At 37.7% G+C, this 15,646-nt stretch overlaps 1 protein-coding gene across 6 annotated transcripts in view; it reads left to right on the top strand.

The window, feature by feature from the left end:
• Usp24 (ubiquitin specific peptidase 24) overlaps window positions 1–15,646 on the top strand; it is a 135,394-nt gene that overhangs the window by 108,246 nt on the left and 11,502 nt on the right. For 5 of the 6 annotated variants that reach the window (XM_078026335.1, XM_078026336.1, XM_078026334.1 and 2 more), the window contains 9 exons: window positions 216–319; window positions 1,991–2,104; window positions 6,294–6,390; window positions 8,712–8,828; window positions 9,660–9,752; window positions 11,491–11,593; window positions 13,547–13,668; window positions 14,629–14,742; window positions 15,313–15,378. In XM_078026335.1, coding sequence (XP_077882461.1) covers window positions 216–319; window positions 1,991–2,104; window positions 6,294–6,390; window positions 8,712–8,828; window positions 9,660–9,752; window positions 11,491–11,593; window positions 13,547–13,668; window positions 14,629–14,742; window positions 15,313–15,378 — 930 coding nt within the window. Of the gene's footprint in view, window positions 1–215; window positions 320–1,990; window positions 2,105–6,293; window positions 6,391–8,186; window positions 8,216–8,711; window positions 8,829–9,659; window positions 9,753–11,490; window positions 11,594–13,546; window positions 13,669–14,628; window positions 14,743–15,312; window positions 15,379–15,646 lie in introns of those variants that run through there. The other variant, XR_013427803.1, reaches the window with a different exon arrangement.

Below are 15,646 nucleotides of genomic sequence, written 5' to 3'. Positions count from 1 at the left end.
TCATCTTGTGGTCTGAAGTCTGTTTTGAGAAGACTTCATTAAAAAAAATGAGGAGGATCTCTTCTCTTAACCTTTTTTGAAATTTAAATGGAACATTTTCTACAATGAACTGGTTAGATTTTTCTTATTTAACTTTATCATATATGTCATAGTTCAGTTCATAGTAATGTGTAATCATCTGTAAAATAGCCTTTCATTTTCCCCTTCTCTCTTAGACTAAATTAAAGCATCCATATTATCCTTGCATGGCAAAGGTGAGCTTGCAGCTTGCCATTCAATTCCTTTTTCAAACTTACCTACGGACAAAGAAAAAACTCAGGTAAGAATGGGATTTTGATAGTTTGTTGTGATAGAAGGCACTGGTTAATTCAAGTTGAATATACGTATTCAATTTTTCAAAATTTTGTGATGGCAGCTAACATACTCAGCTGACTAGGTAGGGTCTCTAAGAAATTTTTAGTCTAATGGGAAAGACAGATAAAAAATAGAAAAAGAAATAACTGATGCAAGGTATAAATTAAGTATACCTCTGGAAATTGGGCAAAATCATATCCAGAGATTAGTCATAAAGACATTGGTTGATGTTCTCAGAGAATTTTGAAAGGCAAAAATAGAAATCATTCTAGATAGACAAAAGAACCCATATAACAGACAAGACCTGGCTAAGGAACTGTGAATGTATAGTTCATTGTGTTTTACTAGTATTTGAAAAAGGGCTTATTGAGCTGAGACTGAACATTTGGTTTGGCACCCAATTGTGTGCCAGAGTAGGGAACTGGGCTCATTCAGCTTGGGATGGAGGATGGTTTCTCAACTGGGCTGCATGTTCAGAGTGATGCCCAGGGAACTCTAGACGTCACTTGCATCTTACTCATCACTGGCTCTTTTCTCCAGCACCTGGAATGGTGTTCTAGGTAAGTAGTTCTTCTATGAATAAAGGAGTGAGGGATAAAGAGTTGAGCAGTGGTTTGCAGGATATACCTAGAATAAGGGGAGATTCCAAGTGAGGAGACCAGGTAAGAGTCAGAAGAACATTGAGTTCTCTGTCTTTCCCCTTTCGCTAGCACGGTGAGCTTACCCAAGGATAGGAAAGTATGGAGAAAGATTTTTCAGTTCAACTTTTGAGAAGAAAACAAATATAATAGCAGCTTCATTTCTATTTGTAACAACAATCTGTATATTGATTGATCTCAGTCCTTATTTTTGATTGAAAAAGAAGAAAGAACATACTCCTTTCTTTTAATGCCTACATAGGATCACTTAGGGAAATTTACTTCATTACTTATATTTGTGAAATTTTTCATGGCATCTATATGTGGCACTGAATTTCTGATTTATTTATATTTACTGTTTGGGGATATTGGGGAACTCAGGAGAATTCTGAGGCCATGCGTAATATAGTCATGTCATCTTTTTAGTCTTTTGTTTTTTTGGTTTTTTGTTTTTTTGGTACTGGAGATTGAACCCAGGTGCACTTAACCACTAAGCCACATCCCCAGCCCTTTTTATTTTTTATTTTGAGACAGGGTCTTCCTAAGTTACTGAGGCTGGCTTTGAATTCATGATCTACCTGGCTTCAGCCCAAATATTTTTACTTTAAAAAGTAGGACATTGATATTTGTAACAATAAAGAATAAAAACATCAATTTAAGCTATTCCAAAAGTGGGCATTTTTTTAATGAAAATTAGTTGTGCCAAGTAGTGCTATATGTCTAGTCTTTTTTTTGCAGTTGAACTTGTTTGATGAAGATACAGAAGAGAACAATTAAAGTCTGAGATTTAAGCATCTTCACTTGTTTCTGTCCATAGAGGAGAGGAGGTGTCAAACCACTGGCTCCTGGGATATATTGAGCTGTATTAGTGGGTAGTCACTGAATATTTAACTTACCCTTCCTTCCTTCCTACCCTTGGTAGGTAGGTAGGTGGGGTGGAGTAATATTCTTTGGAGTTATCTGCTGGGACCTAATATTGCTCCTTCCTTTTTTTAAAGGGTTGACACTGAAGAATGGATTGCTACTATTGAAGCATTACTTTCAAAAAGTTTTGATGCTTGTCAGTGGCTTGTTGAATATTTTATTAGTTCTGAAGGACGAGAATTGATAAAGTAAGTGTCAGGCTCTTTTAATTTAAAGAAATTCATGTCTCTGTGATTAAAAGTGAAGTTTCCTGTAACCTTTTGTATTCCAACTCAAAATTATTTTGTTTGGAGCCCATTTTAAACTCTCTTTACTGAAGCAGTGAGGAAATTATTCAGATTACTCCAAAATCATCTCCGTTGAGCCACACTCAGGCAAGTGTTCAGTGACTGCAAGGAGAGAGTGCGGTAGATGGCCCACCATGTGCTCTCAGGGAAGCAGGTCCCAAACCCTGCTGTGGCAACAGGGGAAGAGTGCAAGGGTCCCCAGGGACTCACAGTCTGGTGGCAAATAAATAGATATTCAGTCTGAGATTACTACATAGTTCAGTTATTGTCCAACAGGGATTGGATTATGCCTAAAAAGTTATTTCTAAGAATTTTACCCATAGTATATTGCCTATAATAGTACATTTGCCTTTTGCCTATGATTTTAAAAAGAAATCATTTGCCTTCTCTAATAAAAATACAAGATGTTCCACCACTCAGGTCAGCTTCTCTATCTTTTCCATCAGCTATCTTAATTTTGGGTAATTCAGCATTCATATGGTAGCCAGATAGCACCTTCACTGTTGGTGGGATAATGTCCTATCTTCTTTACCCCCAGTGGACTCTTCCCTCTGCGTCAAATATCAGTTAGCTCATTCTACTTCTAGCTAGTGACCTAGTTTAAGAAGGAAGAGATTAACAAATGAGCACTAGTGGCAAGTTCCACACACCTGCTGGAGTCTATTCTTATCCTCTGTTTTCCTCCTGTTATAGAAGAAGCATCTCTTCTCTCAAAACAAATCTCTATATGGGCAGGTCTTTTCAAGGAAGTTGGCCATTTAATGATCAGCTTCCATTCTTACATCTTCTAACTTCTAGAATTTTCCACTAGGTCACTTTGTCATTATGTAAATATGCTCTGGTATGTCTTCATTTAACCAAACACACAATGAAGATTTTAGAAATGCATGTGCCTTCCCACTAGGCAATTGGTCTGATAAGTTAGAGACCTAATTAGAATGTTATGTTTTGTTTTGCAATATTAGGGATCAAACCCAGAGTCTTTGTGCATGGGAGGCACTTGCTATAATACTGAGCTACATGCCCATCCCTAAATGCACCTCTTAATCCCATATCCCCTTTATCTCCAAGCCTGAGCTCCAGACATTCATTTACCTACTGGGTATCTCTGTTTTTTGATGTCTCTACTTCTCTTCCCTCTGAATTATTTTCATTCAGCAACAAAAGTATATTTTTTGAAATAAATTAGATTGTATTATTTCTCTGCTTCAAAATTCGTCATTAGATTTCCATTGCAGTATAATAAAATCCAAAATCATTATGTATCCCACAAGGCCCTACTTGATCTAGTCTTTGACCTTCAAAGCTTGCCTTGTTGACCTCTTCCTCTTTGCTGATCAAGATCTAGCCATCATGGCTTATTGATTCATTGAATGTGCTGAGTCCATTCCTGTGTCTCCTCCCTCTCTCCCTCCCTCTCTCCTTCCCTCTCTCCCTCTCTCTCTTACACACACACACACACACACACACACACACACACACACCTACCTACAGACCCTTGCACCTGTCTTTGTTCTTTCTGAAACATTGCTCCCTCTCTTCTTTGCCTTCTCCTTCACAACAACTAAAATAACAGAGTGGCTATCCCTGATCACCCAGTCTAAAGTAGGCTTTTGCTGTTAGTCTGCTCTCTCTAGTTTTGCCTGTCTCTTCCCCAGTAACCTTGGGCTTCTTGAAGGGAGAAGCCAAGTCTTATTTGGTTCCATTACTGTATGCAAAGAGCCTGGCATATAACAAGCCCTCAGGTAATTCTTTATACATGCATGTATTCATGTAGCTCATAGGGACCTCAGAAATGCATCTTTGAAATGTTATATGCCTGTCTCTTTAGAATTTGCAATACAAATAATCTTTGACACATTTTTCCAGTTCATTTCCAAAATAACTTCCTAATAGGACCCCTGAGCATTGTGTCAGGCATTAGAATGTCATAGAATGATGATCCATTTGGAAAGAACAGCAAATATTTTATTCACTCCTTTATATCAAGGCAGACTAGCTTTTGAATGACTCCTGAGATATTCCATCTTCCTTTGGTAGTATATGTTTTATTGTTTGTTTTTTGTTTTGTTTTTTGGTACTGGGAATTGAACTCAGGGACACTTAACCACTGAGTCATATTCCCAGCCCTGTTTTGTATTTTATTTAGAGACAGGGTCTCACTGAGTTGCTTAGGGCCCTGCTTTAGCTGAGGCTGGCTTTGAACTCGTGATCCTGCTGCCTCAGTCTCCCAAGCTATTGGGTTTACAGGTGCGCACCACCATGTTGAGCTATGTTAGTTCTTAATTTTCCTGATAGTCAGAAATCCAGTGAATTATCTAGTTTTTTATTGTAAGGACTAATTACTTATCACTATCAATTGCTATGAGTTCATATGTCTAAAGAACTGAAATTTTTTTCCCTAAAGTTACTTTTTTTTTTAGAACCTTTAAGATATCTTATGTTGTCATTATTACAATAAAAAAATAAATGCAAGGCTGGGATTGTGGCTCAAAGGTAGAGCGTGCACCTAGCATGCATGAGGCACTGGGTTCAGTCCTCAGCACCACATAAAGTAAAATAAAGACATCATGTCCACCTATAACTAAAAAATAAATATATATTTTAAAAATAGAAATTAAAAAAAATAAATGCATACTATACAAGTTGAGTAGCCCTTATCCAGAACTGTTTTCAGAGTTTGTTATTATTGTTGTTAACATTTTCATAGACATAATAAAGTATCTTGAGGAGGGGACCTAATTCCAAACATGAGTTCATTTATGTTTTATATATACCTTATACACAGAGTCTGAAAATAATTTTGTGCATGAAGTAATTTCGTGATGTGGAATATTTGTGGTGTCATGCTAACCCTCAAAAGGTTTCAGATTTTGTAACAGTTCAGTGACTAAATATAAGGAAAGTTTTATCTTTTAGATCAGCACCTCTGATGTCCTTTTTCTAGGTAATTTGTAAATGTAGTCATAATTGAAAAAAATAATAATAAAAGTTGCTTACAAACTGATCTAAAGAAACTAAGACTACTAACATGAAAAATGGTTTATATCTTCTAAGTTTTTTATTTTAGAAACTTTTAAACATACACAGAAATTGACAAAATAATGAATTCTCTCATGTATTCTTTTTTTTTTTTTTTTAAGAGACTGAGAGAGAGAGGATTTTTTAATATTTATTTTTTAGTTTTCAGCGGACACAACATCTTTGTATGTGGTGCTGAGGATCGAACCCGCGCCGCACACATGCCAGGCGAGCGTGCTACCACTTGAACCACATCCCCAGCCCCAACTCATGTATTCTTGAGTTGTCAACATTTTGCCAGTATATGCTTCCCTACCCACCCCTAAGTAAATTTCAGTCATACCATTCACTGAGTTTTCAACACACGTTCTCTCAGGTAGAGTTTTTGAAAAAATACAAGCACTTTACCACACCAAACAGAATTAATAATTTCTTTGTATCATTTTACATTTTACCTTCTACATTCAGATATCTTCCACTTTCTCAAGAATATTATTTTATTTTACCATCAGGTTTTTGCAAGTCCAGATGCCCCTAGTGTCCACATGTTGCCTTCGGTTTATATCTTTTAAGACTTAATCTTCAATACTTCCTTGTGCCCACCACTCCTTTCTTTATCTTGCCATTTATTTTGGGGGGAGATTTCTCTACAGGGTGCCCCACATTCTGGAACCATTTGTATTTTCTTGGTGTCTCCATAGGAAGTATTCAGAGCTCCTTTTACCAGAGGAATTAGACCTGAATCTGCTCAAATTCCTAAAGCTAAATATTACCAGAGTATTTGTTATCTTTGAAGCATTTTTATAGTTGCCACTTAGAATCCTAGTGGATTTTGAATGTGCTTTATTTCTCTGACACTAAATAGCATTAGGAATTGAAGGAATGAGCAATAGTGGAGTGACCTCAGGAATTCCCACTTGCCTGTGAGTATGTGCTAAGGCTTTCCAGAGACCTGAACTAGCACTTCCAAGTAATTGTGCTTATTGGCTGTTAGGCAGGAGCCTTGTTGGCCAGGTTGGGGTTGCAAAATTGTATTCTGCTTTTTACATCACATTTTTCTTTATTTGAGGATTTTCTTGTTGGAGTGCAGCGTGAGAGAAGTACGAGTTGCCGTGGCCACCATTCTGGAGAAAACCTTAGACAGTGCCTTGTTTTATCAGGATAAGGTCAGTCTCATCTCAGACATTTTATTTATACATTCTGTTTTTACCAAATGTTATCAATTGCACATAATAAGAAAGCCTAGGATTGGAGTCTGGTCATTTTGTCATGTGAAGTGCACCTTCTGTGAACTGACTTCTGATATATGCCAGGGTAGAAGGCATTCTGTCCTTTTGTCATGTTCTAGAAACCAGGATAGGCTAGGGATTCAGGTCCACTTTGGTCTGCTTCAGAATTTTCTGTCTGGAACACCCCTCTTCAGAGACCCCTTAAGCATTTGTGTTAGACTTCTCTGAACCACTAAACTGAGTCTAGACACTAGTCTAGGCATTTTGAGCCACCTGTGACCTTTTCTCTTTCTCATAAACTACTTTTCTAATTCAAACCTGCAGTTGGAAATCAAACCAAGTAATGCCATTTATCCAAGGGCACTGACCAAAATAGTTCCTTCATGGATCTCTATTATTACCTAAGCTTTGTTTGTGTCCCTCTGACTTTTTTCTTCTTCCTAACCCTATTTTCTGTAGTATATTTTCTGATTCACAGTTCCACAAACACATGTGCTAAAACAAACTGTAGTGTTTATTCCTGTCCTCCGTCCCCAAAGATTTTTAAGTCTTGGGAAAATAAGTGGTATATTTTATAAATCTGATTTTTCAATCTGTTATTAAGTCCTTTCAAATACAGCAGTTACTTCCCAAGTTTGCTGTTTCAAACAGCTGGCACTACATGGAAAACTTTGAAAAATGTTATTTTTAGAACAAATTGGCTCCTTAACAAACATTGTCTGTAGGCAGTGTTTCTCAATGAACTGAATAACAAATTCTAGGAATTGTTGCTTCAAATTCAGATGTAGGCTTTGCTTTTCAATCTTAAGTAAGTTCTTTAAGGAAGATGTTGATCCATATTCAGTGCCTAGCAACTCAGCACTTAGTTCCTTCAGCATTGCCTGACCCAGGGTATGCTGTTAGACCAAACAAGTCCAAGAGTCTTGCTCAGTCCAGATGAACAGGAAGTCAAATATGCCCTTCAGGAGGGTCCTGGAAGACTGTCTCTCAATTCCAGGAATCATTAGAAAGTTGAGGTTTACTCTAAGGCAGTGGTTTACTTATCCACTTAAGTAACCAAACCATTATTCAAACAAACCATACCTGGATGTAGAATAACTAAAAGAGGTTATTGATAGCTGCTTTGGGCCGTTTGAATGCCATTGCTCTCAAATACCCCCATGGAAGTTTTCTAAGATGCATCAAGAATCCTTAACACAAGGACCATCTCACTCTCTTCTCCTGTGTACCAACCAACCCTAACGAAGGAAAAAGGTAGAATTAGTGCAGTCTCTGTGCACATGGGGTCAGGCTATGGCATCCCACCAGTCTCTAAGGGCAGACAGCATGTAGAAAGGAAAGGCAAGGGAGGACAAAAGCATGGAAACCATTTGCCTAAGTAAATTCTGTTTGATGCCTAGCTGATGTATTTTAATGTCTGTTTTTCCCCATAATGGAAATGATGCCTCTTGCCACCCACTTTATATTGGAAAGTACTTTGAAAATGAAGTGCTGTTTAAATGCTAAATTTCACTGTATTTATAATGGGTGTGACAGGATGGATGGGAATATTTCAGAAGTTTATGGACACCACCTTCAAAGGATTAAAACAAAAAGAGTAGTTAGCCTGGTCTTAAAGTTCAAATCACAGATAAATTTCTAGGAACTTGTCCAGAAACAGTTGGGGTGGGAGGGAAAGAAGAAGCAATGTCATAACCAAAATAGTTTCTAAACAAATAAAATGTTTTTCAAAGCTTTCCATGAGGCGTCAGCGGGCTTTCAAGTAAGTTCCCAGTTGAGTTGGTATTGCCGTTGTCATCCTGTCAGGCTGTTCTCTCCATTCGCTCCATCGGCTTGGTTTCTAGCCCCTCTGCCTGTGTCTGTGTTTTTATTCTTTGCATCTGTGACTATGTGAAGAAGCAGCATATGGAGGGAGGGAATTGGAAACATCTCTCCCCTGAATACTCCACCAAACCTTTTTAAGAGATGGAGGAATCGACTCTGGAGAAAATGTGACCATTAGGTAGTAGAATCATGCCCTTCACTCTAAACCGAGGAAACAGAACTAGCTTTTCTTTAATTATTGCTAAATAGCAGTCTTTCCCTGGAAGATAAAACTGATGATTCTGTTTTTGCTCTCCAAAGCATAAATCCATCTGAAACTGAGACTGGATTATATCGGTTTCCTTTTGTTCTTATGATGGTTTACTTCAAATTAATCCTGTTATACCTGTCTTACATTCTTTTTCTTTATGTAATTTTCTCTTTCCTCTAACCAGTTTAAAAGCCTTCATCAGTTACTGGAAGTACTGCTTGCTCTTTTGGATAAAGATGTCCCAGAAAATTGTAAAAACTGTGCTCAATACTTTTTCCTGTTCAACACTTTTGTACAAAAGGTAAGTGAATTTTTTTCTAATACAGCCAAGTTAAAATTGAAAGAAGTTTTATACATGGAAAAATTTAGACCAGGCATTATACCTCCTATGTGATACAGTTTTATGAATGTTTCCTCTTCAAATTTTAAATTACTAGATTATTTTTTGCAAAATTGTGACTATCCAAGTAGTAGGTATAGTTAATCACTGATAATGGTAGTCCTCATTGAAACTAATAGTTATAAAAGCAGAGACTGGAATGATATTTACCCGGGCCTTGGGAGTGGGGTGGTTTTATGGTGGTGTTGCCACAGAATAATCGTAATGTGTAAGTTAGTCAACAATGTATATTTCAAAATAGAATATTTATATAAGTGTGTGCAATTTGATTTGACAATTAAAATAAGTAAATAAAAATTTAAAGCTAATATTATTATTTAAAAAAAAAAAGAAAATAGTGGTTACGTGTATGTTCAGTGTCCACTATGAAACAATGTAAGGCTCAAGAGTTTTTTAAATTAGATTTTAACAAGTACTTGCTATATGTAAAATACGTGGACCAGCCTGCATTGTGGCACATGTGCGTAATCCAGGCAGCTTTGGAGTCTGAGGCAAGAGGATTGCAAGTTTGAGGTCAGCCTGGACAAGTTAGCAGAATCCTATCTCAAAATAAAGTTTGGAGCCAGAAATGTAGCTCTGTGGTAGAGCACCCCTAGTTTCCTATCCCTTATACCACACATACCAAAAAAAAAAAAAAAAACTGCTTTAAACTTCTCAATAAACTATATTATTTTAAAACAAATTTTTTGTCTGGGTAGGAGTATAATTTGTCATTCTCAATATCTCAAACAGCAGGGTATCAGGGCGGGAGATCTTCTCCTAAGGCACTCAGCACTTCGGCACATGATCAACTTCCTCCTTGGGGCCAATCGACAGAACAATCAGGTAATGTCTGCTTTCATGTTCCCAATGGAATGGCCAGGAGTTTCACTTTGTTTCTCTTTGGAGATGACCAGTATTTTTAATTTCATAAGAGTTTGGGTACTAGTACTGTGTAAACATTAAAAATCTTTGGAGGTCAGTGACTTACTTCATCATAGAGTTCCAACTGAAAATAGCCCATGGAAGTGACTTACTAGAATATCAGTCACAGTGTGTCATAGGAGAGAAAGTTAGATACTGATAGAAAGAGGGCAGAGTTCAAGATATATCAAAGAATAGGTGGTTTTAGGTGTCCTTTCCTCCTTCTCTGGAGCTGTGAATATTTTTGGTGGTGGTTGGAATTCAAATGTGAAGTTGGGCTTGTAAACTGAAGAACGTTACAGATACAGTACTCTTAGTCAAAAGAAAAGAAAGTTATTTTATAAAAGCTTTGGATGTATCCAAAATGACTTGCCTGTTTGAAATTTCTATATTGGTATGTCTTCCTATCCATTATATTTCTTTTGTTTGATAGATTTAAAATATGTAAAATGTTAGCATACAGTGATGGTAAGTACAGCTTATGGAGTGCTTATTATTTATCAGACACAGTAGGCCACTTTGTGGTGGACACTTTATCACTGTTCAGTGAAATGGGTGATTTCTTCCCCATTCTCAGGCAAGAATTAAAGCATAGTGGTATTAAGTAGCTTGTTCGAGGTCACAAAGCTAATGTGTCAGCCAGGCAAGGATTGAGACCCAGCTCTGAGATTTCACACCAGAGCCTTTCCACTGGGTGTCCTAAATTGCCTGGGCAGTTTTCCTTTCTTTGTTGAGGGGAAAGACTTACCACCCGGATGACTCTCAGCTTTCTATCAGGTCACACTGATATTCTTACTCTTTAATAGTTACCAAAAAAAAAAGAAAGAAAGAAAAAGAAACATTGCTGGACATAATGGCACATGCCTGCAATCCCAGCAACTTGCAGGATCCTGAGTTTAAAGTTGGCCTCAGCAACTTAGCAAGGCCCTAAACAACTCTGCAAGATCCTGTCTCTATGTAAAATATAAAAAAGGGGTGGGGATGTGGCTCAGTGGTTAAGAGACCCTGGGTTCAATCCCCACTATCAAAAAAATAAAATAAAACAAGTACTGACACGGTAGCATGCTCTGGGCATTTAGATGTTGGACTTTTATAATGTGCTTTTTTCATTTCAGGCTTTTCACAGGGATTCAGGGATTCCATTGATAGTGGTGATTTATTCAATTTACTATAATTTGATTGCACATATAATGTGCAATATTTTACATTTATGGAACACACTAGTTCTGAAAATGCTTTCATTTTTAATATTTCATTTGGTTCTCACAGCCACAAAGTAGACAGAACAGATAACATTATTTCTGCCATTATATGAAGAGATCAGACACTGTTATGGGTAATCCATGCTCTCCTACAGTACGTTGAGTAGCTGAGGCAGGGCCAGGCCTATCTCTATCCAGCCTTTAGGTTTTCCCAACATCCTGAGGCACAGGAAAATTACCTGCATGTCCTGAATACTTAGAATCCAAATTATACACATGAATGGATTGGTTTTAGAATCTGAGTTAATATGTCTGGGGAAACACTTAAGATAGCTTAAAGCTTGTGACTTCTTTGTGCATTGTTCTCTTCTACCCTAGCTTTGAGATATAATTGTGGCTAACATGAACCAGCAAGTCTTTCTCTTAACTAACCTATGTTTTTTCTACTCTGATGGCAGATACGCCGATGGAGTTCAGCACAAGCAAGAGAATTTGGAAATCTTCACAATACAATAGCATTGCTTGTCTTGCATTCAGATGTCTCTTCCCAGAGGAATGTTGGTGAGTTTTAATGTGTCTTTAATACATCAGGAACAAGAAGAGATGCTGAATCTGTCTAACATGAAAAAACTGATGTTAGCAATTACATGAATATTACTTGTTTTTCAATGGGCTATTTAATATTTGAGGAAAACAGTCAGCTTTTCATAGCTATGACCAAAATGCCTGAAAAGAACAACTTAACAAAAGAAAAAGGTTATTTTTGACTAATGATTTCAGAGGTTCAGTGACTCTATGGTCAGTCAACTCCATCACTCTGGGTCCAAATGAGGCAGGGCATGGTGAAGGAATGCTATCAACTCGTGGTAGCCTGGAAGCAGAGAGCGAGCAAGGAGCCAGGGACAAAAGATAAAGTATAAACACCAAGTGCGTGCCCCAGTGACCTCCAGACACACCCCACCTGCCTATAGTTACCACCCAATGCAGTAGTTCTTTGAAATTATTAATTTATCAAATGGGTTAATCCACCAGTTACATTATAGCTCTCATAATCCAATCATTTCACCACTGAACATTCTTGCATTGTCTATCACATAAGTTTACTGGGAATACTGTACATCCAAATCATAACAAACACTTTAAATTTTTGTTTAATTCATGTTAAACCTCACCTTATTTTACTAGCTTGTCACAAAAAGAAGTCACAAAATGACTTAGTCATTCCTTTGAGGGATAGGAGGAATTTGTATGTTTGTTTTTTTAAAGCACTCTAGGATTACAAGGTAATTCAGAGTTCATTTCTCACTATAATTTGAGCAACTGATATTTTGAGAAGAATAACCAAGGTACGATTTGGAGTCTCCTAGCTATGTGAACTTAATCAAGCCACCAGACCTTTCTGATCTTCAGTACAAAATAAAAATATTAAAAGCATAAAAGGTTAATAAGGATTAATGAGATAAAATGTTAAAGTACTTTGTAAAAGAGATGGGGCATCTCAGATATAAATTAGTAAAACATATTTGAATATAAGATAGATGTGATAGCATTCCCTATTTTGTCACTCACCAGTAGCACAAACACAAAGACACAAGTTATGATTATCCCGTGTCCTAACCTTGATGTACCACAACTTTATACCATTCCTAGGCTGTGATGATAGTAACTGTAATAAGGCAACAGAGCAGCTAACTGTATTCAATGGTTTCTGTTGCCATTGTTTTATGTGGTACTTTATATTTATTGTTTAATACCCACGGCAAATCTATGAGAGGGGTATTATACCCTTATGTAAATGAGGAAACTAAGATGCAAAGATGTTTAGTAACTTCAGGAAGGTCTCACAGCTAGTATCAGCACTCAGGGGTGATGTAAGCCTCTAACTCCAGGAGTAGAGTTGTAATATCCTCTGGCCAGTGAGATGTAAAGGCAGAAAATAAGATAAAAATCCCAGAGCGTCTTTCTGGCACAAATCTGCTAGCTTTCTCTAACAGGACATTGGCAGAACACTTATAAAGTTGTAAGATAGAATTTGCTTCTTAAACCCAGGCTTATTCCCATCAAAAGACAAAGTTGCCTCGTTTCATGAGTTCAGACAATTTTCCTTGGTTTTCTGGAAAAGAGATAGGCACCTGCCATATGGTTGGGTCTACTTCAACATAGATTGGTCATTATATGAGGAAAGTTGTTTGAAGAACAAAAATGTCCTATGCAGTATCTCTTTGGGAGAAGTTGCCAAGATTTTTTTATATACTATTTATATTTTCACCTCTTGGAAAGTCTTTTTTAGGAATCACTAGGAATGTACAATTGCAGCTGTGGCATGCTGGGAGGAAGTAGGTAACCATCTCCTCTTGTCCCATCATCAGCTCTCCCCTCTAGGCTGTGAGGGGCCAGGCTGGAGGAAGCCAGCAATCGAGCATGTGAATATTGGGGGTCACATCACCCTGTAGGTGTCTATTTCATGGAATAACACCAAAAGTGTGTTTTGTGTTTTATTTTTGGTCCCTGAAGCTCCTGGCATATTTAAACAGAGGCCACCTATTAGCATCGCTCCCTCAAGCCCCCTGCTGCCCCTCCACAAGGAAGTAGAGGCCTTGCTGTTCCTGTCTGAAGGGAAACCCTACCTGCTGGAGGTGCGTGCTTGACCCTCTTCTCTGTATGTTTATTATTTTCTCCTGTTTGAGAAAAAGTCCTTTTGTTGCTCAATTTTATGTTACTCTGATGAAGAGTAGGACTGTTGTGAGAAGAAATGATTCTTTCCTATACATCTGACAGAAATAAAATCAGGGTTGGGTGTAGTTCAGTGGGAGAACACTCTTCCTAGCATGTGCAAGGCCCTGGGTTCCATCCCCAGCACCACAAGAATAAGTAAAAATTAATAAAAGAGACTATTATTGGCCCTCTCTTCAACCAGGAATCGGGCCCAGGAGGAGATAAATGACACTTCACCTGTTTAAAAGTTTACTTCATTATCAGAGTTTTGTTCCCACTCTTTTGTAGATCCGAGGTCCTAATATACTACAATTCAAAGCCATACTTGATTTGTTTGTTTTAGCATTGGGGGCTTTGCACACATCAGGCAAGCAGTCTACCACTGAACCACATCTCAGTTCCCATGTATTCTTGAACCTTGGAGTGTGAGAGTGGCTCCTCCCAGCCCTCTATTAGGTATACACTGTGGCCTATTCTCAGCCCAAGCCTCCCCTTACACCCAGAGCCATCCCTCCTGCAAACTTAGTCTTCCTTACATGATTTACATGTATATGAATCCATGAACAGCATACCATATTGTCTTTTTAAAATTACATCAACAGTGCATCAGTGATTGTTGTAATCATTCAGAGGTGTTCACCTTTGAAAATTAGTGAAAAGTGACTCTCCTGGGAAAAAGCACACACTTGCACAGAATTCCATAAAATGCCAGATAGCCTCAGACACTCTGAAATCTGTCCATGGACCGCTATCAAGAAACCCTGATTTAAGGCAATGTTGATGTTCTTAAATCTGGGTAGATTTTGGTTAAAGACAGAATTGACAGCTCAACTGTTAATTGAAGCATGAGAAGCCTCACTCCTCTCATGTCCTCCCACCAGGTCATGTTTGCCCTGCGAGAGCTGACAGGCTCCCTCCTGGCCCTCATGGAGATGGTGGTGTACTGCTGCTTCTGTAATGAGCACTTTTCCTTCATGATGCTGCATTTCATTAAGGTACAACCTGAGTTAACCCTGTTGATAGCCGGATAGAAAAAGCTCCTCGGAAGTGTGGCATTAAAACAAAGTCGTTTCTTGCTTTCTGTATGTATAAATTTATTAAAATGCACAATGGAATCTGAGTTTTATTAACCTGCCTTCTTTACCCAGTTATCTCAGCAGATTTTTCTATTTCATAAGCTGACTTTTCATTATACTTTTTCAAAGCAGACTTAGCTCAAAGCATTCTCATGTAATGTATCAGCATTTTCTAGAAAGTAAAATAGGATATATACAATGAACTTTTCAGTCTATTTACTGACTTTAGATTCTCCCCTTTCCTTTTATTCTCTCTCCCCCTAATTTCACAGTAAATTATCATGGAATGTTGAGCTGGAAAGAGGTCATTTATTTCAGTCCCCAGATTTAGCATTTGGGGAAACTGAGACCCAGAGAGGGAAGTTGACTTGCCCAAGATGAGTCAGTGGTATAACTAGGGGTGGGATCCAGCATGTTGATTGCCACTCCCATATGCTGTCCACCAAAAAGTTACTAGAATGTTTATGCTTTCAAAAAATACTCTTTCAGAATCAACTAGAAACTGCTCCACCCCATGAGTTAAAGAACACATTTCAACTGCTTCATGAGATATTGGTAAGTCAGATGTTCTGATTCACTTGTATTTAGGTATTTATAAGTCAGAACACTATAATTATAAAGTTATTATTTTATTATTTTTTCCTTATTTGGTCTGCATTATTTGGGTTCTTTTTATATCATAAACCTCTGCTTTCTGGGACCTCGCAATTAAGTGAGGGAACCAGGCAAATACACAAGAAACTATAGTGCAGAGGTAGGAAGAGTAAAGGATGATAATTAGCCCTGTTGAGGCCCTTACAGTGTGTAACCTACCAATGCAAGT

Source organism: Ictidomys tridecemlineatus, chromosome 11, assembly GCF_052094955.1.
Source record: "Ictidomys tridecemlineatus isolate mIctTri1 chromosome 11, mIctTri1.hap1, whole genome shotgun sequence".
NCBI lineage: Eukaryota > Metazoa > Chordata > Mammalia > Rodentia > Sciuridae > Ictidomys > Ictidomys tridecemlineatus.
This window is presented reverse-complemented; position numbering and strand designations above follow the sequence as displayed.